At 39.8% G+C, this 23,538-nt stretch overlaps 1 protein-coding gene across 2 annotated transcripts in view; it reads left to right on the forward strand.

Moving 5' to 3' along the window:
* LOC115581707 (spermatid perinuclear RNA-binding protein-like) overlaps window positions 1-23,538 on the forward strand; it is a 77,776-nt gene that overhangs the window by 42,639 nt on the left and 11,599 nt on the right. For both annotated transcript variants that reach the window (XM_030417010.1, XM_030417011.1), the window contains exons 5-11: window positions 2,501-2,645; window positions 8,452-8,579; window positions 13,147-13,242; window positions 13,375-13,486; window positions 16,019-16,116; window positions 18,493-18,586; window positions 18,897-18,965. In XM_030417010.1, coding sequence (XP_030272870.1) covers window positions 2,501-2,645; window positions 8,452-8,579; window positions 13,147-13,242; window positions 13,375-13,486; window positions 16,019-16,116; window positions 18,493-18,586; window positions 18,897-18,965 — 742 coding nt within the window. The remainder of the gene's footprint in view (window positions 1-2,500; window positions 2,646-8,451; window positions 8,580-13,146; window positions 13,243-13,374; window positions 13,487-16,018; window positions 16,117-18,492; window positions 18,587-18,896; window positions 18,966-23,538) is intronic.

Raw genomic sequence — 23,538 nt, forward strand, 5'->3', positions numbered from 1 at the left:
TAAAATGAACCATTAAAATAGGCATCTTCTGTCAGCTTGGATATGTGGGGGTATTTTCATCAGTAATGGGTGATAGGGGAAACAAATGACAGAGCTTTGAGATTAGATCAACACAACAGCACTACATTTCAGTGATATATGTCCTTATTCTTTGGCATTCTCAAAATGAATGTTTTAAGGGCAGAATGATAGAAGTTCCATTAGATATGCAAAGGATAATAAGACGCTCTACAGCCATGCTTTAGATTATCTGAAATTTGAACAATTGCTACAATACACAGAAATCACAATTAGATCAGGTCTGTTTTTTCTACTGAGGTCAGCCATGTCTTCACTAAGCTCATGTACCAGTTTCAAAAGCTGTATACTACTGTATATAGGCTTGCAATGTATAAACTGGAATGCCACTTGATAAAACGAATACCTCCAACAGCAGTCCACCTTAATTCAATCAAGCCCAATACAATAGCACTATTTTAAACTATCCATAACTGCTAAAACCTAATTTAAGATCACCAGATCTAGGATCAGCATCAAATGCCAGATTTTTCATTGAGATTCATGATTACTCCCTTAGAAATGAACGTAAAATGCTCTAAAACATCCTATTTCACAATGTCAAAAGCAACATTATGTACGTTTTTTTTCCTTTAAATAACAGCTTCAACATCATTTTGACAGTACATTGTCAAAGAAAAGTATTTAGCAGTGCAACAAGAGTTATTTGACACTATTTCATTTAGAATATTCAGTTTTATAAGAATGCAGAAGGATGCTCACAGGGTCACACACCTTTTCCTGTAGTCTGTCTGCAAAAAAGAGCAAGTGGCACAGTGAAAGCAAAGGTTGTGATGTCTGGCTCATACTAGCTGAATACCAATGACATGGAATAACATGTACTCTGAATTTTTCAGAAGTGAATTAAAAAATTGACCTCCATATCACAAAGTGTCTAAATCTGTGTCCTTCTCCGCAGTCAGCTTGTTGTCATTAACAGCTGCCATTACTCCTGAATACCAGTAGTTTTAGACTAAAAAGCGGTTACTTGATGTGACACTCAGGATTATCAGCGTTAATATTAGATTAATGAAATTACTGAAGTGAACACCATTGCAAACATACCAGTGACACCTACAGCAAATATATTGTTTATTGATATTTAAATAATTTGAAAATAACAATTCAGCCATCTGTGTGACTCCAGAACAAGTTTGAACCATGAACAGAAAACAACAGAAATGTAAGTAGAATAATGATGTAGATAGAGGTGAAAAATGTTTTTCATTCTTAACTAGATAAAAGGATTATTTTTAGTCTGTGGGAGAAATGGATGCAGAGGAGAAGATTTGAAATGGATATGACATGAAAAGGAAGTTGCCTGCTCTACTGAGGCTACCCTTCATGTATCTCTGCCATTCTGTCTGAGTGAAATCTATAAAGCCCACACAGCAGTGAAATCTTCACACCACAACTTGTGACCATTGGGATGCTCTTACAGCACAGAATTGTTATTTCAGTTAGATTCAAGCAGAGTGTGTGTTTTTTAACACAAAATCCTGAACCACAGAGTTGCACAAATAATTTAATCATCAAATCTCTACCCTTCAAATTGGTTTCCAGAGTATACCCACCCCACCCTTTCCAAGCATCTGCTCACTAACAAAGCACAGCTGACATACGCAGAGCGAGCCTAAATGTGCTTCCTGTACCGCCATCTCAGTTAATTACCTGCCATAGCTGCCATGCGTGCTTCATCATCAATGGAGGAAACCATTTGAAGCTCTCATTTCCTGGGCCAAACTGGGAGAGATTGACAGGCAGAGGGGGTGATGGATGGGGTCATTTCTCACGGAGACGAGATAGAGAGAATGCACTTGAAAACATGCCTCTGAAGGGAGCACGAATCTTGAGGAAAAACAAGATAGTTTGGCGTGCAGGGAATTGGCTCACAATAAGAACAGGGGTGGAAACTGAATGAAATGTGGAAGAGAAGCTTCATGTAAACACAACAATTTCTGCTTTTTGATAAGCCACTTATCCTATTTAAGCCACAACAAAAAAAATTTGCTAGAAGGCAAATTATTTTTTTGTTTTCACTTCAGTTCTCTCAGCACATAAATATTATCCTTTTTTTTTTTTTACAAATGCTGTGAGTTTCCAAATAATGGAACCACCATTACTATACCAATAACATCAACATTAGAGTGAAAATGCCTCCGTGAATAGTTTAAAATGTGATTTGATTGGCTGGAGCTCTTAAGATTATAAATTTAAGATCCTGTTGGTAAAAACCAACAACCGGCCAAATTGTAATATTGAGCAGTGGTATAGGCACAAAGTCAATTGATTCTCTGTGTTCAGAGACATTGTCCAGAAACTTTGTCCTAAACACGTCCACCAACTAAGTAGAACAGCAGCAACATGCATTTACAAACAGCAGGAGTCAATATTGCCACTGTGATATTCGATTTTTAATTAATCGTGCAGCTCTGCCTTGCAGACAATGACGGAGGACAAATTTGAGGTGCAGTCGTGCGTGTCTGAGGCAGCCATCCGGGTGTGCAGAGCCAAAGACCCTCAACTCACGCTGAAGATCACCCTCTCCTCCTTAGCCATGAGGGAGGAGCACATCACCACAGAAGAAGGTATTGACTTACCCCTCTCCCCTACCCCCATCCTGTGCCTCCTGTTTGGGAGGATGCTTCCCTGCTTTTATTTGACCTTTATATGACAACAGAGGGCTGAGAGAGAGGAAGAGGTTGAGGAAGAGGGAGGCAGGTCATACTGGAATGTAAAGGTATAAAAATACTGTGATACCTGAGCTTAATATGGGAGATGATCTGGGGAAAATTGGGAGGCCTGATACATTGAGAGGGCTGAAAGCTGAGAGGAAAACAGGAGAAAAAGGAGAAGGGCTGATATGGATCTGGGTCAAGTGTGGTGGAAATAGCAGATGGCCAGTGCAGGATGATTTCCGCAGGGGATGTGATGGGTTGGGATTGTGAAAAAGGAGAGGTCTGTCTCAGGTGTCCTCTTGTATCATTCTGCTTCTGATGTGAAAGCATACAGCAAAATCAGAGTGGCCAGTAGGCCAGAAATAGATATGTCTTAGAGAATTAATCCCAAAAGAAAAGAAGGTGTTTTTTCAAGTCAAGTAATCCCTCACAACAAGACAATTAATCTCAGTAGCTGTTAAGAATCACCTAAATTGACCAAACATTGACTGAAAACTTACCTCTCTATTGTGTCAAGTGTTCTGTAAGTCAAGAGCTGACGTTAAGCAACAGTGCTTTGACTGTGCTTGTTTTCTTCCACAAATGGGTTAGAATGAAATTAAAAATGAATGAAAGCCATGTCAGAAGAGAAGAGCTGCCATTACTGAACGGCGAGTGTCATTGTAGTACCGCTCCCAGTGGGAAAGATTGAGTCGAGCATCGCGAAAGGTAGAAAAATGGAATCTGACAAACAGGAGAGAAGCAGCTCTAGAGCGCAGCTGTCGAGTGCAGTCACACCAAGGAGAGAACCATTTTTCCTTCAGGTTAAACATCCTGTCAACACAAACAAGGACAGCGTGTTTTTTTTTTTACTCAAGCAGGTTTGTTTTAGTGTGAAATCCCATAAACACAGACTGTCCCTCTGTCTCTCCAGTAGACACACAAACAAGAGCATAGCTGATTACCCTAACGAGTGTTTCCTACAATTGTTAAAAATATAAGAATTTAAATAGGTTATTAAGATTGCAGCCTTAAGGGTTCTCCTATAAGTTTCCCAGAGGAATCCCTTATTTCTGGTTTATGAACCCTAAATGAATTACAGTTTGCGTCTGAAAGCTAGGTCTATTTTGGTTACAGTTCCAGGTTGGCAATGATCCTAGGTTAACAAATCTCGTATTTAATCCTTTATTTCTTACCATTTTATTTTTATTAACAAGGAGACTGTTTTAAACATAGGCAAGCTAAGCACTGCTTGGTGTTACTTTCACTGGTGTAAGAAGCTAAAAATAGATACATTGTCTAGTTAAATGTCTCTGACTATACTTGATAAGATAATCTTCACAAAATTAAAGTCTACTCTGTAACGCTATTGTTGGATTATGAGTGGACGAAGTGTTTTATATTTCAACAACATTGACAGAGTGGTAAGTCTATTCTTGTTAATGGATCAGATGCAGTCATGGAAAATTTCAAGTGACTTGCACTTTACTTGAGTATTTCTACTCCACTGCAGGTCACAGGGTAATGCACTTTTTACTCTGCTTCATTTGTGTGTAGTTACCTCTCTAAATTTGAAAAGTTACATCTCCCACTTCTTAAGCTTAATAAACTATACAGAACTACTGAGCTCATGAAAAGTTTACATGGTTCTCAGAGGATAGAAGATGATCTGACAGTATATGATGCATTGTTGTAAATTACACTAACAGTATGTAAAGTAGTTAAAATGAGCTCAACCTGAAACATCGACAGTAGTAAAATGCAACACACGCATTAATGCAGCTGTAATATTGATTCAAACTTCAGAATGAAGTCATAACTTTGCTGATAATACTTACCTACTTTGATTTATGGATTTGAATGCAGGAATTTAACTTGTAGTGGAGGATTTATTCACTGTAGAATTAGTAATTATACTTGAGTAAAGGATCTGAATGCTTCTTCCACCACTGATCAGTTGATCCCATGACATGAGTGCCAGAAGTTGCTAGAAATGCTACTTCACTCAACATCTAACATATGAACATTTTTCAAGGAACCCGCTCAGGAATATTTTTTCTGGTGAGTAACCCGTAACTGGTTTCCTTTGGCTCATAGATGACCCCAGGTTTTTAGAGTGTACCTCCTGTAGCTGGCCTCTGCTCACTGACTGTTGATTTTGTTGCCGTAGCTCCGCAGGTCAGCGCGCTGTGTGGATTGCCACTTCTCTGCGGCCCCGCTGCTGACGAGGCGCCCCCCCCAACCAGCAGCAGGAAACCCCGGGTACAAGGGGCTTCCCCGACAACCAAATCAAACCAACCCACTCACTCTCTGCCTCAGACATGCTCCTCTACCCCCCTCCCCCTTCCTCTGTTGACTGGACTTCTCTCTGGGTCACCATGAAATTCTGGACCATGTCTTCTACTAAGTACATAGACAAAATGACTACATTAACCAGCAGCCCATGTCCAGATCTAGGCTTCCTTGCTTTGATTACGGGGGCTGATGATATTTTATTGGCTCAGAATGACATCCCACAATTTCATGTTGTAAAAACTGTGTTAATTGAATTAATCTCATGTCCTGGTCACTAATCAAAATTCCCCTAAGCTGATGTCAGGGAGAATTTAGTGGGCGTTGTCTTTATCTGTATGTGGTCTTGACCTGTGAGTGATGGTTCCTTCATGTCCTGCCTCTGGGAAACACCTTCCACAGATCATCTCCATACCAGGGGATGGAAGAGGATTGCAATTCTTTAATCATAATAAGATATAACTGTAAAGTGAATGAATACATAAATACTTCCGGGTCCTTCCAAAAGAGGTCAAAAAAGTTTTCTTTAGTCACAACGAAATCCACATGTTATTTCTAATTTAACCTCATAAACTACTATTTTTATGGAATCTTGATTATGTCAGTGGAATTATTCAGTGTTTAATGACTGTGTCCTGTTACTGCTGTCAATTGAATCTAATTGAATTTGCAGGTGGCACTCTGCGTGTTTAAATCAAAGAGAATCATCTCTAAATGAAAGTTAATCAGAATATGGAAACTAAATGTCAAAGCGGGGACACATTAATCATAAGATTGAATGTGATGGCAGACTGCAAATCTAAGTAAGTGAGCAAATTAAGGCTAAAACAATCATCATTATGACTGACCATAATCGATTAGAGTAGTACATGTCTAAGAGAAATTTTTCTGCAATGATCATTTATCATTCATTTATCATAATGTATATTTATACACAATACACCTAGTGTAATGGGTGAGCATTCCTACGGGAAATCCAATTTTAATGATCAGTGAAGTTTTGGCCTGTCATTAGGACACGGCAGTGAGTATCAGGCTGTGGTGTCGTAAATCTACTGAATCCTCTGGCAGGCAAAACCATTCTCTAAGCCTGACTTTACATACCTTTAAGATGCCTTTGAAATCCTACTCTTACTCAAGCAGAGAGTGGATACTCAGCTGCTGAATCATGTTCACATATCTGTCGAAGCTTTGGATTCTAGTTGTTGATTAGTTCAATGTAAAGAAAATATTAATTTCTAATTAAAAATGCAAATTATTCACTGATTCTAGCTTTTCAAATGTGATTAATTGCTACTGTTCTCCGTTTGATGTCATATTTAATTAAATATTTTTGAGTTTTAGAAGAATGTTAAGACAACAATGTATAAAAAGTTTGTTTCCTAGTCTTCTTAGTCTTCTTAGTGTTAGACATTTTATATAAATCATGTTAAAGACTATCAGTTACCAAATAATATATTGACAGAATTGTCAATAATGACAGTACATACAAGTTGTTATGTGCCTTTCCTTAAGCATTAAAGGGGCTTTCTGTAAGAATTTGTAGCAATTTACATGTATTAATCCCTTTTATTTGAAATTTTCAAATGGGTTCTAATGTGACGTGAACAATAAGACCTTCCCCATCTCAGGTGAGTTAGTAATCATTTTACTTCCATTTTTAAGAAGATAATTAATCATAATTTATCACTTAAAATATCTATATTCATATATTCCTGTGGCACACTTAAGACTCCATAGATTTCATTTAGAGAACAGTAGTATGTAATCACAGTTGTTATGCTCTTACTGAGAAGTTGGATGGGTATCTCACCACAAAGTATTCTTTAGGAGGGGAAATTAATTTGTTTTTGAGTTTCACTTCAGTTCCCATCTTCTTTTGTTTTTAAAGGTCTCTCAGAGTCTGAGAGGGTGCAACTTAAAGTGCTGGATTGAAAACCATTTACTCCTCCAGCTGACTTTGACATAACATGCCATTAGCGGCACATTTCCTGTCAGAATGGTAATTATGTTACCCAGAAGTCCCAGGTGCAGAACATGAAGGTCCTCAGTCCCTGGTCTTGGAGGAGGAGTGACACAGGACAAACCCTGTGTCTCTCATCAGCTCCTTAGTTTGTCTTCCACCTCTTCCATCCTGTTCAGCTTTCACTACAGTCTCTACAGCAACAGACTGCTAAACCACACACATCGCTCCTCAGCTCACATTACTGCTGATGAATCACACACAGACGGATAAATTGGTCTTTGAATACTGCGTATATTTGGTATTAGAGACTGCAGTGTAACCTCCTCTTTACGAGCAGAAGCGTTTTATAATGCCCTGTGTCAGCATTACTGTCAGCTTTGTAGAAAATAGCTGTGATTTAATCTCTGCTGGCTATTGCTCATTGGGAGAGAACTTTGAACCATAATGGGACTGATTCCAGTGTGATGGGACATTTATCAAGATTTAATATTTGCAACTTGGCAAGCTGAAGAATGGAGATAATGTTTCAGATTGCAGAGAAGTCATTATCACAGATTTCCCCGGATAAGATCATTGATAACCTGTGAGCCGTCACTCCTGAGCTCTGCAGTGTGGTCTGCAGTCTGTTCCCCCTTTTGTTCGTCTGCTTGACTGTCCCACAGTGGGCACCCCTTAGCTGCTCCCGAGAACAAACAGCCTTCACTTTCTTTCCAGGGTGGCGTTCTCACTCTCAGATGTTTATGTTGTTGTTGTCATCTGCTGTCACTCTTCTTCTGCTGTCGTTCTCCCATGGCTCGGCCTCCAGTCATGGCAGGAGTGCTCCTCACAGGAACCTGGTGTAGAGAGACTGTTTCAGTCAAACATAAACATCTGACCGACCCGCAAGAGTGAAAATACTAGCATGGCGCTCAAGAAAACTGCAGAGCAAGCTGCCTTTTAAACCAGGATGACTTTTTTTTTCTTTTCAAGTAGAATAGCTTATATGTCTGCACTGTTCCTGACTTTCCCCAATCTCAGGCATTCCTGAGCCAGTATTTCACAATCTGCCAAGTGTTTCCTTGTTCCAAAGTGTTATTTTAATCTTTAATCTGGCTTTTGGTCCTGAGTCGTTGCCATGCTCTCATTTTCGTCCTGCGCCGTAATAGATGACACACTAATCTGGCGTGTTCCATCGCCTTTAGCCACTGATCTGCATCTAGAGTGAGACTCCGGCCGGGCAGCAAGACGCATGCGCGCACGTCTACTCCGGTTCCTTCTGTCAATGTTATGAAAAATCCTGCCTTGTGCATGAGAAACCCCCTTCTCCCAGAAAATCACAGAATCTCTCAAATTTCCCCCCTCCTAGCTCATTCGGTCAGATCAGTGGGTTTGCCTAATAATTAGCCGTCCGACCCTGCTGCCTGTGTGTCTGTGTGCCATTGTGGGAGGTCAGCATGGTCACACTCAGTCTGTCCTGTCTCATCCTGTCCCTCTCTCCAGAGGAGGGCGATCAGGAAGACAACAGGGAGAGGCAGGAGAAGGAGGAGAAAGAGGAGGATGAGGATGTCCTGGACAGGCAGAAGTGCCAGGCTGCCCTGGCTTCGCTCCGACACGCCAAATGGTTCCAGGTGAGAACAGCTGTGCTGATGACACAATCATTCTGTGTCTTTACACTCTGTTACTGTTACTCTGAATATTCAACCCTGTCACTGAAAAGTAGATTTGAGTAGTTAATATTTAACAGCAAATATGTTTTAATGGAGACATAGAGCCACCCAGATTCTGTTTTTCACTCATATAAAAAGGACACAAATTTAATCACCTGAGTTTATACAGGGAAGCTGATTTTCTGTCAGCTGATCAGCAGCAGCTGTTTCATGTATGTTTCACAATGATTTGCTTGTTCACAGCTGTGTGGAGAGTTACATTCAATCAAATTCATACAAATACAGCAAGGACATTATAACCTGACACTTCTAACTAGGGATAGGCCAATTATCTGCCTTAGTCTTGATGTAGTGTCTTTTCTCTGTATTTAGTAGTTTTGCCACAATACTGGAATTTCTAACATTGATACAATACCGTGACAAATATAAATTTACCATTTAATAAAAAATAAATATATCACAGTTTGTGTGTTGTGTAAGATCAATTACTTCTGACTAGGGATGTCCTGATCCGATCACGTTATTGGAAATCGGGGCCAATCACATGGTTTCAGACTTGATCGGAATCGGACATTACATCCCGATCAGGGATCGGATATATATATATATATATATATATATATATATATAATATATATACTATAATTGTTCAAAACAAATGGGAAAAATGTGTGTGCACAAGGCAAGGGTCAGGTATTGGTAGACATAATGACCGGCCACTGCTGTCAACGTTTTTTGTGCCTCTGATTCATGTCTTCATGTCACTCCGCAAGTAGTCCATTTGTTTGTCACGACGGAACTTCATTCAAAGCAGAGCTCCACCAAAGAGCCTGCAGTCGTTGCGGAAGGTTATCTGATGTGTCAGTGTTTCTCCTATATGCATTCTGCTGCGGGATATTCGGCGGATATTCACTCAGCTCCAGCCACTTTACTGAGGTTCACCCAGTGTTAGCAGCAGGAGGACGGTCAGCTCACCTCCCAGAGCCTCGCGCTGAATCGCTGGAGACTGATTTAGGGACTATCATTAAATTACTTATTGATACAAAATAATTGCAGTGTTTTTTATATCTTCCATGTCATGTAACCCAGTGACTCCACTTCAGCAGCAGTTTGTATTACTAAACTAGATGAATGAGACACAGCTCTTTTTATTGTATATTAGTGCTTCCTCTATATTATTTGAATACTAATATGCAGAAATTATGATTTTTTTCTCAATAGCTTCCATGTCACGTGGCCCACCGACTTCTGAAATAGATTCTGTTTCCATGAAAAAATCTATAATAATAAAGAAAATAATGGTAAAAAGGTTCTCTAATGCTCAAGAGGTTGGACGTGTGGGGCGAACTATTTCTTTCTTAGCTGAAGCCAACAACGGGACAAAATAAATGTAATTTATATTATCAATATTATATATTTTCCTGCTTTTTTGTCCTTTGCCAATAGCACCTATGATAAGTGTTAAATGATAAAATAAGGTGAATAAAATAAAGAATAAGGGACATCCTGGATCTGTTTCTTTGCTCTTCTTCATTTTTTTTATGTATTATAGAAGTATCGGATCAGGACTCGGTATCGGCGGATACTCAAAATCAAATGACTCGGACTCGGGGGGCAAAAAAACCTGATCGGGACATCCCTACGACAGAATGGGAGCAGACAGTCCTATGTGGACATGGTGTGTGTGTCAATTCACTAGTGGCAACAAGGGAGAGCGAGAAAGCACAGCTGGTGTGTGTAAATTAGTATTGAAACAGTTATAAACATTCAATATTGATCTTTATTGATATTTTTGACAACACTAGTCTGTAGTTACCACTCTGCGGTCTCACACAATGTCTTGCTCAAAACACTATGTGATTGATAAGCATCAAAAGTAACAGCCCATCAACAATTAACAATCTGATACTGTGAAGTAACTAGTAACTAAAATGATCAAATTAATGTAGAAGAGTGGAAGTGTAAAGTAGCTGAAAACTGAAATACATAAGTACCTTAATAGATACCTAAATTTTAGAGTAGGTACAGTGCTTGCATATACTGTGATTAGTTACATTCAGTCACTGGTTATTTCTACATTTTGACATTTTTACTGCAAATGTTTAGTTTCTGTTTCTGAATACTGTATATCAGTCTCCTTGATAACTAATAATCCTTATTGGTATTGGCCCTGATAAACCATATAGGTTGATCCCTAATTGTGTTTCTTGCTGATACACTCATACCAGCACCATTTGTCCATTGCAAACCTTCTTTTGTGCTGAGTCTTATTTCTTTTGATTCAACAAAGACTTCATGTTCATGGTTGTTTATTAAAGTGTGGGAGGGCTGCGGTGTCTGATGTCTGATCGGCTTCTCATAGAGCTCCCTAAAAGAGCAGCCCCCTTTCCGACAAATAAAACTGCATGATAGTGTGAAGTATGAGTGTTTTTGTAATTATAGGGAATTGTAAAAAATAAGATTTAAACTTAAAAATTGGGGAAAGAAAAGACGGCATGGAAACAGCAGAAATGCTATTTTCTCAATGTTAAAAGAGGACGAATATGACAGAGTGAGATTTCGCTATTAAGGTCATGAAGAGATTCTTCACCAAATTAAGTTTCAGATGAGCTGCAACTCTGCTATTCTGACCAAAGTGGGAGTTCTTCTACTACTGAGTAGGCAGCAGGAAGACGAGAGTCAAGGTCAGGTGAAGCATTGAGCAGCTTCCCTCAGGGAAAGAGAGCTGAATGCCAAGTGAAATCAGAGTGAAGTCCCTGCTGTGGACTGAAGGTGAAGCAGTACAAGGAGGATTTAGTTTTATCATACTTGCCAGGGCTAATACCACCCGCGGACCTCAAATGATCTGTAATAACTGCAGATACAATTAGTGACGTTGGACTCATCCACCATCCACCATGTCTGGAAGGTTTAACTGAAAGCACCTGAATAAAATGACGAACTTCATCGTTGTAAACGGTCACCCTGCTCTAATTGAAGTGTCAGTAATCTCCAGCATAATTTCTATTCTCCTCTCAGTCTTCAAGCACTTCTCCTTTACTTTGGTAGAATCTTGAGTGAAAGTTTGTTAAAGGTCCCATATTGTAGTAAGTGAGATTTCCATAGTCTATTTTTATTATAAAGCAGGTTTATGTGCTATGTAAATACTGTGAAATCATCAAAACGCTCAATCCAGAGATGCAGACAGCTCAGAAACTGCCTTTAAACAAGCCGACAGGACTTCTGTTATGGCTAGTTATGTCAAGACTCTTCCTTCACAGCCCTCAGCATTGCCCCTAGCATGGCTGTGGTTGCCACTACACCGGCAGAAATATGGTAGTTGATGCCTACTCAGGCCTGTGAGAGTTGACCAATCAGAGCACTCTGGGCTTTTGCCGTTTTCTTAGAGAGACAGGTATTAAAGCAAAGCGTTTAGACAAAGAATAGAGATGAGGAAGTAATAGACAGTGTGTTAAAAATGAAGTATTTTTTAAACATTAAAGCATTTAAAGAATTTAAAGTACACCTTAAATATACAGCAATTAAGAACCTGAAAATAGAGAATAATAACCTTTAAAATTCAGTGCACCTTGTTTACCAGCGATTTCCACAGATTGTATTGTTACCTTTATATTCGTCTGACAACATGTAGAGTTGTGTTCAGTGAAACATTTTTCACATGAGGTCATCCATACAATACAGCTGTAGAAATGACTATTTTCACCACTTTGAGGCAATGCATAAAGGCCTGAGGTGTTTTTGAAAAAAAGGTTTCACTGTTGAATACAGGGGAAAGGATCCTAACAAAGGGGAGAAGAGGGGCATTCATATATGCTTTTCATTCTGTGCCGTACGCCACATATTCAATTCTTACAAGATATCAAATGTCCTGAAAAAACTATTTGACTTTTTGTTAAATCAAATGCCGGACAGATTATATGAGCATGATTAAATTTAATGGACTTTCAAAAATGCTCAAATGTAAAATTGATGAAATGAACTAAATATGGTCTTGCAGAAAGTAAACATCCCTCTAAAATAGGATATGCTACTGTATTATTTCCATTAATATCCATGCAAGTGTTCTACTTAATCAGATTGAACACTGTATTTGTATCACACTGTATAATCACAGGATTTGCCTTTTATTCTTTTGTTAGTTTCTGTTGCCCAGCAATCAACTTCTGCTCTTGAGAAACCATCTGTTGTGAATGAAATTATCTATTGTTTCTAAATAAAAACAATTTAAAAAACATTTTCAAGCTCATAACTAATATATGATTACAGCTCACACTCACTGGTAAATATGCAGATTAGCTCTGTAGCACGAGTGATGTGACCCTCACATTGCAGGTCTTGGTGTTTACTCGAGGGCTTTCCTTGTCGTTATACAGCATATTGACATTTCAGGGGTTGTGAGTATGCCTCCTCACGGGGTAAAGACCCCATAGCTCAGTGCCTGGAAAACATCATGGATGCATATTGTTGGAGCTGTCTTATTGAAATTCTTTTCATGCCATCACTCCGTTTCGTCTTTTTGTCCCTTCAGGCCAGAGTCACAGATCTCAAGTCCTGCGTCGTCATCTTGAGGATTTTCAGAGACATGTGCAACAGACTGCCTGTGTGGCAGCCTCTCAAAGGATGGGTAGGTGACTGAATCAAAATCGCTTGTTGTACTGTGGCATCAAGATTTCTTGTCCTGTAAGGGATAAACACAAAGACCCAAAATCTTAGTTTATGCTGTGTTGAGTGTCCTCTCTCTATCTGCCCTCTGCAGCCTCTGGAACTCCTCTGTGAAAAGGCCATAGCCACCTGTAACCGGCCGCTGGGTCCAGGTGAGGCCCTGCGTCGCGTCATGGAGTGCATCGCCTCAGGGATTCTCTTGCCAGGTCAGGGATCAGTCTTTCACAGCAAGCTATGTTTGTTGCATGAATATAGTCTTTTAGTTATATAGTTCTCTTTTAATTAACAGGCTACAGATTGTCCAGGTTTAACGTTGCTTATGAACCCAAGTGAGATCTAGAGGTAGCACATACATTTATAGAATTTATACAACAATTTAAATAGGTGGTCTTCAGTAGAAATCTTCAAGTTGTCTGATAAAGAGAAATCCAGCATCCAGATTTGCACAGAAGATCATAAAGAGGTTCTACAAAATAATCAGAGGAATCGAGAAGAGTCTTTTATCGACATGTAAACCTCTGGCCTTGACTAGAAATAATGTTGGGTAGGTTGAAGACTCAAGGAACTGCTGAGGAGACAGAGCTGTAGGACTCAGTGGAGGGCATTCTAAGTTCTCTGTTGAAGTCACTGAGACCAAGGGTAGGTGTTATTCGATTATCAGGGTATTTTATTAAGGGTCCTTAACTGAGTGTATTTAATGAAGCAACATTTTGAGAAAATCTGCAAAGTGATCTTATGACACTCTCATTCAATCCCCCAGACTGGCAGGATAAAAGAGGGTGGGCAAGGTGAAAGGCAGCACTTGCCCTTCTCTAATTACCACCACTGAGGTGCCCTTAAACAATGCCCTTAACCCCAACCACTACAGTTTAGCTGCGCTGCGGCCAACAGATCAGACGGTGGTTGTACAGAGCAGCTTCCACGTATAAATGTTTGACTGTGTGAAGTGATCAGCAAGTTCCAAGAAACCCGTCCTGCTTGAATACAGGCAGAAAAAATTGACATTGTGAATAAGCAGATGGTGCCAATTCTCTAGTCATGTGGGATTATGAAAGGAATCTTATTTTTAGGTGCTGGAAAAGAGCATCTTGCAAAGTTATAGACATTGTGGATTCTGGATGTTCGCTGAAGACAGACAAGAGCTTGGTTTAGTTTGAATTATTTAAATGGTAGCGGATGGAAATTATGTATTTTGAAGTATTCTCTACTAACAAGGGCTCATGAGGTAAAAATGCGTCATAAGCATTAAAAAGTAAAATCAGAGGATTGTTTGTATGGTGACAGAATATTGACTCATGGGGAAAGTCAGTCGTTGATATATTATTGTGGCAGATGAACAGGGTTCTCATGTAGGCAGCATACGCTGTGCCCTCTCTTCCATATATTCAACAGTCCTAATCTTGTAAATGCTAAAACGCTTTCTGCCAGAAATTAATATATGTGAGCCATCAGTGGTTGAGAGTCAGACATAGTGAATAAATCCAGTAATCACTCTCTGCGCAGAGAGCAGCAGAATTAAATTACATTTTGACAGTGAAATTGAAAACATCCAGGACTCTTAGTTAGTCACTGCTGATGTCTTAAAGGTGAAGGTGTCATTTACATTTTGGAGATATCACACTAGAGCACTGGCATCTCAGAAACAAACAAATGCACACATAATTTAATTTCATAATCATTTAATCAAATATTTTAAAAACATATTTTAGTATTCTGTTTAGTTTTAATACCACACATTTTCTGTGGAATTATTCTCTCTTCAGAACGCCATTACTCCACTATTTCTTCACAGAGCAAATAGCTGTTTGCTGCTAAATCATTACTCAACATCTCATATATTTAACCTTGTCACAATTAAGGGTGACACCAGGCGACTCCGTTCCACTTTCTCTCTGCACTGCTCATGTATCCTGAGTACAAATAAAAAGCATTTAGAGGAAAGCAATCAGCCCAGGGATTAAAAACAAGGTTTAAGGTAGCAGGCAAATAAACTAAGGAGCCAACAGGCAGAGAAACAGCACTTTTATTCTCTGGAGAAACATTTAGAATAATCTTTAATGAATGTGTTTGAGAATAACCTCAGTGTTTGGCTGCAACCTCTTCACACACAGAGTGGATTCGTGCCGTGGATAGCAGAGTGTGGAGTGTCAACAATGATACAAAGTAGTATCACCTGCACTCAGTCATATAGTACTCTACAGTGCATTAATGGTCTCCAAATTGGGGTGCTGATTCCCTCAGGGCTCCTTGAGCGAATCCCAGTGAACTCACAGCAACATGAATAATGGTTTAATTTAACTTTTGCTGGTTAAAGTTGGTGTTGGATTAAATCCTCTGAGATTTTCTTTTTTCTACAGCAGTCCGTGTGAAAAATGTTTCCAATCCAACTCAAATAAATAGAAAAATGTTCTTATATTTATATTTAATTTTCCTCCAACGTTTTCTCTTTTTTCAAGCCTTGATCTGGGAACCCTGCAGCTTCTACATTCGATCATTGCAGAGCAGCCAGTTAGCCTTTGTGATGATGTGATTGGATTTTTTAAATGTTGTTAATGGTTTCCTTCAGCATTACAATGGCAAGTAGTTCTCTGAATGCTTCTGAATCATTGATGAGTCACCGCTGCATTCATGTTGTACACAATAGTAGTCGGTAAATCATTTCCGAGTTTGTTTTCCTGTCTTTGGAAGTTTAGAGTCATAAGACGGTGTGAAAACACTGACCTTGTTTCTCTTTACAGGAGGTCCAGGAGTTCATGACCCCTGTGAGAGGGAACCTACAGATGTCCTGTCTGACCTCAGTGCACAGCAGGCTGACGCCATCACCGACAGCGCACAGGTCAGCTCACTTTACCCATCAGCCACTTCTACTGCTGCCTCTGGCTTTTCTTAATTCTATAAGATTATATAGCAACAGTGTTTGACATGATACAATGTTTCTACACTTTCAATGACTTGTTTAAATTTTTTCATTTTATCTGCAGATTTTTGCCAATTACAATCATACTCTTAATTTAATACTGATCCCTTTGTCATCATCAGTGAGAAGATTAACTGTTTCTATACAATAAATCTTGTTGAAAGTCACAGGGTCAGACTCAGATTTATCCAGGTTGAATAAGTCGTAAAATCAAAACTTTTTGATGTGGTCGAGTGCTTGGACTGAATTCAGTGGTGTCACAGTCTGAGGTGAGAAGCTGCTCAGTAGTCTGATGATAAAACAATCATATTGTTTACTTGTTTCACCATGGATATATAACAGTTACTAACTTTACATAGCCGGAAATAAATACATTACTAGTACTGTAGCTACTCTTAGCTGTTTAAAATCAAGAGTTTTTTATTAAAGCTATCCCGCTTCTGTGGTCGGCCAGGACAACCTGTAAGAGAGTGGGAGGGGCTTCATGTAATCAGTAAATCATTAATGCTTGAAAAAGTTTTAAAAAAATCGTGAAAAATAGCTGTCACAGTTGCATAGAGACCAAAGAGATGTCTTTAAATGTGTAGTTCCGTTTATCTCGTAATGAAAGACAAGACAATCAGCAGATCTCTCAGATTTTGCCAGGCTTGAGCCATCAAATGTTCGGCTATTTGCTGGAAACATGAACAAGACCTTCGTTTCAGGCTCCTTGATGGAGACCTTGTGAGATTGGTTGCTGTTCTCACCAATACACTGTCAAGGCTGTTCATGTAACCCCTTGTTCTGCCCAAGAGTGTCTGAAAAAAAAAAGCATTTAAAGTTTTAATGCCTTGCTCAATGGCACATTGCCAGTAGCTTTTAAGGACGACGGAAGCATTTTCCATCAACATTATCCTGTCTGCTCCAGGACTGTGAACGTCAAAAGCTTCTATTAACTGGCTGTTGTCTCTCACCTCTGAACCACAGCCGCCCAGGTTTCCAGGTTTCTGTCTCTCTAAATTGGATCTGGTCTCCAATGAAATGAAAACATAAAAACTGCTCGAACTTTATAAATAACAGAGAAACTTTTTAAAACACATGTTCACTCTGTGGGAAACATTCAGGGTTCTTATGATTTGAAATTTAAAGCCAAGTTGGGGATTTTTAAGTTTTTTAAGGGATCATTAGAGTCCAAACTATCAAAGTGTATTTTAGAAGCGGAGTTTCTCCCCGAAGGATGGATTGATGCTGTAAAAACCTCAGATGGGTTCGGATTTTAGACTTTTTACTCAATGTACATGAGTGTTTCGTTTGAGCTGCTGCTTTATGGATGTTTTCTTAACATCTTCCCCTCAGATCATTGTAAAACTTCCCTCCCTGTCTTCCTGCTATAAAACCAGCCGCAGACGCTTACCTAACTGAGCATAATCATTAGCTGCAAGAACAGAAAGAAAATCAGCCCCAGCCGTGCGACTTGTGAGACTGTGAAACAGCCCACTGGGGTATGCTTCCACACCGCCCACTGCACCAAAGTCAGCATTTTTTTCAGGAAATTGGACGAGAAAAACTCCCCCATGTTGCACTGATTGAAGGAGGGTTATTTAAAGCGAGTCCTCGGCCACCCAGAGAAGCCCCAAGCTCACGTCAGCACTATAAATAGCTGAATGGCCGCAGAAGTCCGGACTCTGACCTCAGATAAGCAGCCCCTCAGTGCTGTGGAGGCTTGACGAACTGGCAGCCTAATTAGCCACCTAATGAGCGTGGGAACACTCTTCCCCGTTCACACCCACACCAACACTGCTACTATTACTATACCGCTGCAGCTAACGCTACTACTGCTGCCACTGCTACTGCTACAGCTACAGCACATGGAACAACAAAGTCTTCCCCCAGGCAAAAAATGTGGGCTCAGCACTGAAAAATATGAAGACATCCTCAAATGCATCTTTTCCCCTCTCTCTCTCTCTCTCTCCCTCTCTCTCTCTCTCTCTCTCTCTCTCTCTCTCTCTCTCTCTCTCTCTCTCTCTCTCTCTCTGTCTCTTTTTGCCATCCCGCCAGTCTGGGAATACTTTTCCTCCTTTGTTTGTGTCTTCTGAGTGTTTATTCCTCGCCTCTATAATGCATGAAGTTTCTCCCAACAGAATTAGTTGGTTTACACAAATGCCATGCACACGCACAAGTTTCTTTGATAATTAAAGCGCATTGATCGGAGAATAAATTGTATAGTTGTTGCCAGTTCTCCATTCTGAGTGCAGATTTCTGTTGTTTTATCAATATAGTGATGTGCCCTTATTCTGTCTTGTGTGTGTTTTTTAGCATGCGTTACGGCTCCTGGCCTTTGGACAGCTTTACAAGGTCTTGAATATGGATCCTCTCCCCACCAGCAAGCCCTCACCAAGGCTGTTAGAAGGTGTGTGTTCATTTGTGTGTGTGTGTGTGTGTGTGTGTGTGTGTGTGTGTGTGTTTGTGCGCATGCGATTTATTCTGGTTATTTATGTGCATAATTTATGTTTTCATCTGAGTGTATCCACGTGTGTCTGTTCCAATTTTTTTATCTCCTCACTATGTTCCACTTATCTGCTTGTAAAAGCAGCTCTTATAACTCCTATGTTTAGATACAGTCTGAATATAGATAATGATATGTTTGGATGACCTGCGTGTCCTCTCTCTCGGTCTGTGTGATGTTTCAGGTGATCACTTTGTTTGTTTCCGCTCTGCAGGCGGCTGTCAGAAGAGGCTCCGGGAGGACGTTGGGTCAGATGACAGAGACTTCATCAAAAGGATGAAAGGTGACTTTGACCATCGACTCGCTTGTTTCAAAGAATCACAGTTTGCTCCGATGATCTGAATCCTCTTCCTCTCACCTATGAAACACTGCAGAGAAGTAGTGAAGGTGTTAGAATACAGAAAATCAAAGGCAGCCGTATATTTTTAGGGGTGTTGGATCAGAGTGCAGACACAGCAGAACCATAATTCATTTATGACTATTGACATGACAGTGTTGAGTCTAGATTATTGTTATTTCACAGTGATCACTCAGTTCAACTCATGGTGAAGCAGATACAAATTTTTTTTGATTGCTCTTGTGAAGTTAACTGTAGAGGTAGCGACAGAGCTGCATCAGAGGAAAGACGATGTCTGTGTATAAGGGCAAGCCGGCAGCGCAGAACATGAGAAGATGGTTTAATCGCGTTCATAGTCTAATAACTAAACAGTTAATTCACGTATGAAATAGAACAGAAATGTCCCAAACTTCAACCCACAAAGCAAAGTTGCATGACCTAACAACAGTAATGTGGTAGAAGGGGGTGGCAACTTAGATCAGGAAGAAAATACAGAATTTATACTTGGAAAAGTTGTTGTCATCCTGTCTGTCCTACTTCCGTAGGACAGAGAGTCTGTCTGACGGAAGTGTGACTCTTAGCCCTCCTGACCGAGTTTTCTGTGAGCTGCCCCCCAGAAAACAGCATCCCTCTCCACGAGCGACTGTCAGTGGGGAATCGGACACTGGTTCAGTGTAAACAAACAAAGGTAGAGTAGGGTGGAGCTTCTATTGCAGCGATATTGCAGAATCTCTGTCTGAAAAGTCACAAAAAAGTTCAGCATGAAAGACACCCACTGTGTGCGACGGCATTAAACAAGAATATACATTGGAGCTGCCTTTCTAGGATGGAAATCTCTGATGATAGAGAAATGTTTGCAGATTGATGCCAAATCGATTGATGCCAAAACCTAAATAGTGTACATTGTTTATGAGCAGTACATTAGTTTCACTGAAAAGAAATGGCGCCACACCTAACGTTAAATAGAAGCCAGCGTAGCCTCAGATTGTGCCTCTCAGAAAGCTGGTAGTAATGTCACGTCAGCAAGATTTATTTAGATGTAGTCCTTTTCCTTTGCAGTAAGGCAACACATGGAGTGAGTTGTGGCAAAACGTTTTTCCCAACAATACTGGATTTTAATGGCAGAGTGTGCTGACACAGTAAAATAAATGAAGGGACTGGGTGGATACAGTGTAATGTTGGTCCTCAGGCCAAGACTGGTCCAGGAGGAAAGGGCCCAAAATGTGTAAATCAAAGTAACAGCAACTCAGGGGAATTACAGTTATGAAAGATGTCTTTACAAGCAAGAGATATGGTTAGTTTTCAAAACTACCCCTCCAGAGTTGACCCTGTTGGCACCAGCATTTAATCATGTATGTTGTAAAGAAGGAGAGGAATCTGCATGGAAATATAATTTTTGAAGTACAAATGTCACAGCATCATGATTTAGTTTGTATTTATTTTGTGGGGGGTGAAAAAGAATAATTGTGATGCAAAATTCCCACTAATGCTGAATTATATCACAACTATAAAATCAGTAAAGATGATTGTAATTATGGGCTGGGCTGACACTGAGTTAGCTCAGTCCAGCCTGTCAGTATGAACAGTTAGCGATGCTCTGAATGCTGTTTAAAGATAAATCCCCACCGTGAAAATATGTGAATTCTGTGAATTATTTAGAATGCAGATGGAAAGGTATTCCGTGTAAGCACCGATATAAGGTGTCAGGCCAATATTGAAACGCTGTATTGGTCAAACACACAGCATGTGGTGGCCGACTCCCCAGTAGAAAGGATTGTTTGTCTCTTAACAGCAGATAAGTGGATATTGATTCTGGTGTTTGTCGCTCAGATGTAGCTAATGACAAAGACAAAAGGCTGTGATGTTCACTGCGTGTGTGTGTGTGTTGGACAGCTGTAAACAACAGTCGGCTGTACACAAGGTGCTTTCTGACAGACTGTGTAAAAAGTGGAAAAGTGAGTCAATGGAGCTGAAAGAAGTGAGCAGTGAGGCTGAGCTTATCTTAGAAATCAGGACACCCTGTTTGAGAAGGATCAAAACAGGCTGTCAGGCTAAAAAATGACATCCTGCTGTCAGATGGTATTCACTCCAGTCTCTGTAGCAAAGGAGAGAAAGTTTCCTGACCCTGCCTTAATGCGATCCATTGTAGGCTTGCATTTCAGATTCTACAGTAACGTCTGATATCTTCACAAGATCCTAACAGGAATCCCATTTAGGGCATTGAATCATCTCAGCCTCCATCATGTCTCATAGTGACATCATTCAATGTATCACCCAGCTAGCTGCATGAAATACGTTAAAAAAGAAGTTACAATTCTTCAAGGGCCAGTTGTGGCGGTGGCTTTTAAGTGAAACGTTTCCTCGAAGCAGAAAATGTGTGAAGCTATCAGATTTCCAAATAGCTGCGAGTGAGAGAAAAAAGGAGGGAAGGAAGCTGCTGGAGCCGAAAGAAGCATTCAGTGAAGTTATCAGGAAGTAATCTGCTCCCGGTTAGAAAAGGTCTGTGTGTTAAAGACTTCATGTTAATGAAGTTCACAACGGAGAGGTTTATCCCGATCCACTTTGATTCTTGTCAATATCAAGAAATATATTGGAGGAGAAACAGCAATGTCAGATGATAAGACTTTCTTTGGCAGTATGATACAGATAAAGAACTATTTGAGTGAAATTAAGAGATAAGTTAAAGAAATGAAAGAGGCCACATTAAAAGAAAAGCAATACAATATATACATTACAATATACGGAGACAAGACTAGTTCATACTTGTGTTTTGCAAACAAGAGGAATTTAGTTATTATATCATCTACTCTGCTGAATTTTAATAATATTTTTAAATGTATCATGTTTACAAAATATATGTGAAGTATATTGTATGAAGAACACTTAGTAGCAGTATACATCATGCAATTGGAAGAGAATACATGATGTAGCATACAATTATATAAAAATACTGTAAAAATAGGATATAAGCAATAATGAATTTTAATATATTTAATATATAAGAAATATAATGCAATGTAAAAGTAATGGTGTTAGATTTGTTAATTTTTATATTTAATCATCGACAAGGTGCAGGCGTGTTGTTCTAATACTGAAGGTTAACCGGTGATGTTTCTACCCTTTGAACTCGGGAATTTGCAGCTAAAAAGATGAAAAAGAACGATCTGCACTTATTTTAGTCACTTAAGGGGTTGCTTCAGCAGCATTTCAGCAGCACTATGTTTTATTTGGCACACTGAAGTACAGTTATTGATGTTGAAACATTGATGGCACGTCACTTAATGTCAAAAAAACATTACATTTCACTTCCATTCTGCCCACGTAGGCATCTTTTATCCTCACAATCAGTACCTCTGCCTCACTGAGTGCCCTGAGAGTTCAGTCATCATCCGCTGATTATCAACAGAATCGGGGGAGATGCGTTAGAGATACTTCCCAGTTTCACCTCTATAGTTCACACTCAGGTGTTTTTTGCTACTTCTGCAGCCCTGCATGCTGACCAGTTGTGTGTGTAAGAAAAACAACTAACATGCCTCATTATTGGTCTACAAGAATCAGAGGAATACTTTGATAAAGACGTGATTTCCCTTATTTGAGGCTTTTCCATCATTGCTTTCCTAAATGTGAGTGTTTAATGCATACCTGCAGACAGTCACTGTACTTCTAGTGAGCTTCCGAAGAGTCCCAGTGAGAACTTGTTTTCTTAACTGGTTTTGCATAAGAATTAAAATGTTTTTCCTTGCCTCCATAAAAAAGGCTGAGCTTTATTATAACACTGTATTATGAAGTAGACAATTAATGATGCTTTCTTTGTTAATGTTAGGAGAAAGGAATAATTACAGTAGTGCAACACCAGCCATATCAGAAGCATTAAAGATGCAACCACAAATGCGACAGTGGTCGGAGAATTAACCATCTCCAGCTCCACTCTGCAGGTCCAGACAGAGCAGCGGCAGCTATACTCTCAGCCAGTGTCTGTATCCTGTCTGAGCTTGGCCTTTTGAAAGCCTTAATGAACAATAAATGCATCATCCCAAGGGTCACATCATCTCTTCTTTCTGTAGTATCTGCAGATCCTTTCTGTAAAGAAGTTCTTTTGAAAAGTTATTCCCACCATGACCCTTAAGGTGCTCCGTGCCCTTTAATTTCTTTATTAACCATTAGCAAAGTTCAAGGTTAGTTATCAGTCAGCACCCGCTCTCTGTGAGGTGCATCGCTGTTGCATCAGTGCTGACTCTGTTCTGTGGCAGTGCGTTGAATCTTATTTCTCATCTCTGCTCTATTAATTTTGTCATAATTCCCGGCCGACACGTCGTCACCCGGAGCTGTCAACGTGAGACATGACATCTACAGCATTGTGCACAGACCCCTGCCTGCTCTGTTTTGCTGATGTATTTTGCTTCTCTTATCTCGTTGTCACGTTTTTTGTACAGACAACAACTTTCACTTTGTCACTGTTTCCAAACAATGTCTATAAATGTAGATTAGGTCTGGTTGAGGCACGGCTACTATCAGTGAT

This window comes from Sparus aurata, chromosome 5, assembly GCF_900880675.1.
Source record: "Sparus aurata chromosome 5, fSpaAur1.1, whole genome shotgun sequence".
In the NCBI taxonomy this organism is placed as follows: domain Eukaryota; kingdom Metazoa; phylum Chordata; class Actinopteri; order Spariformes; family Sparidae; genus Sparus; species Sparus aurata.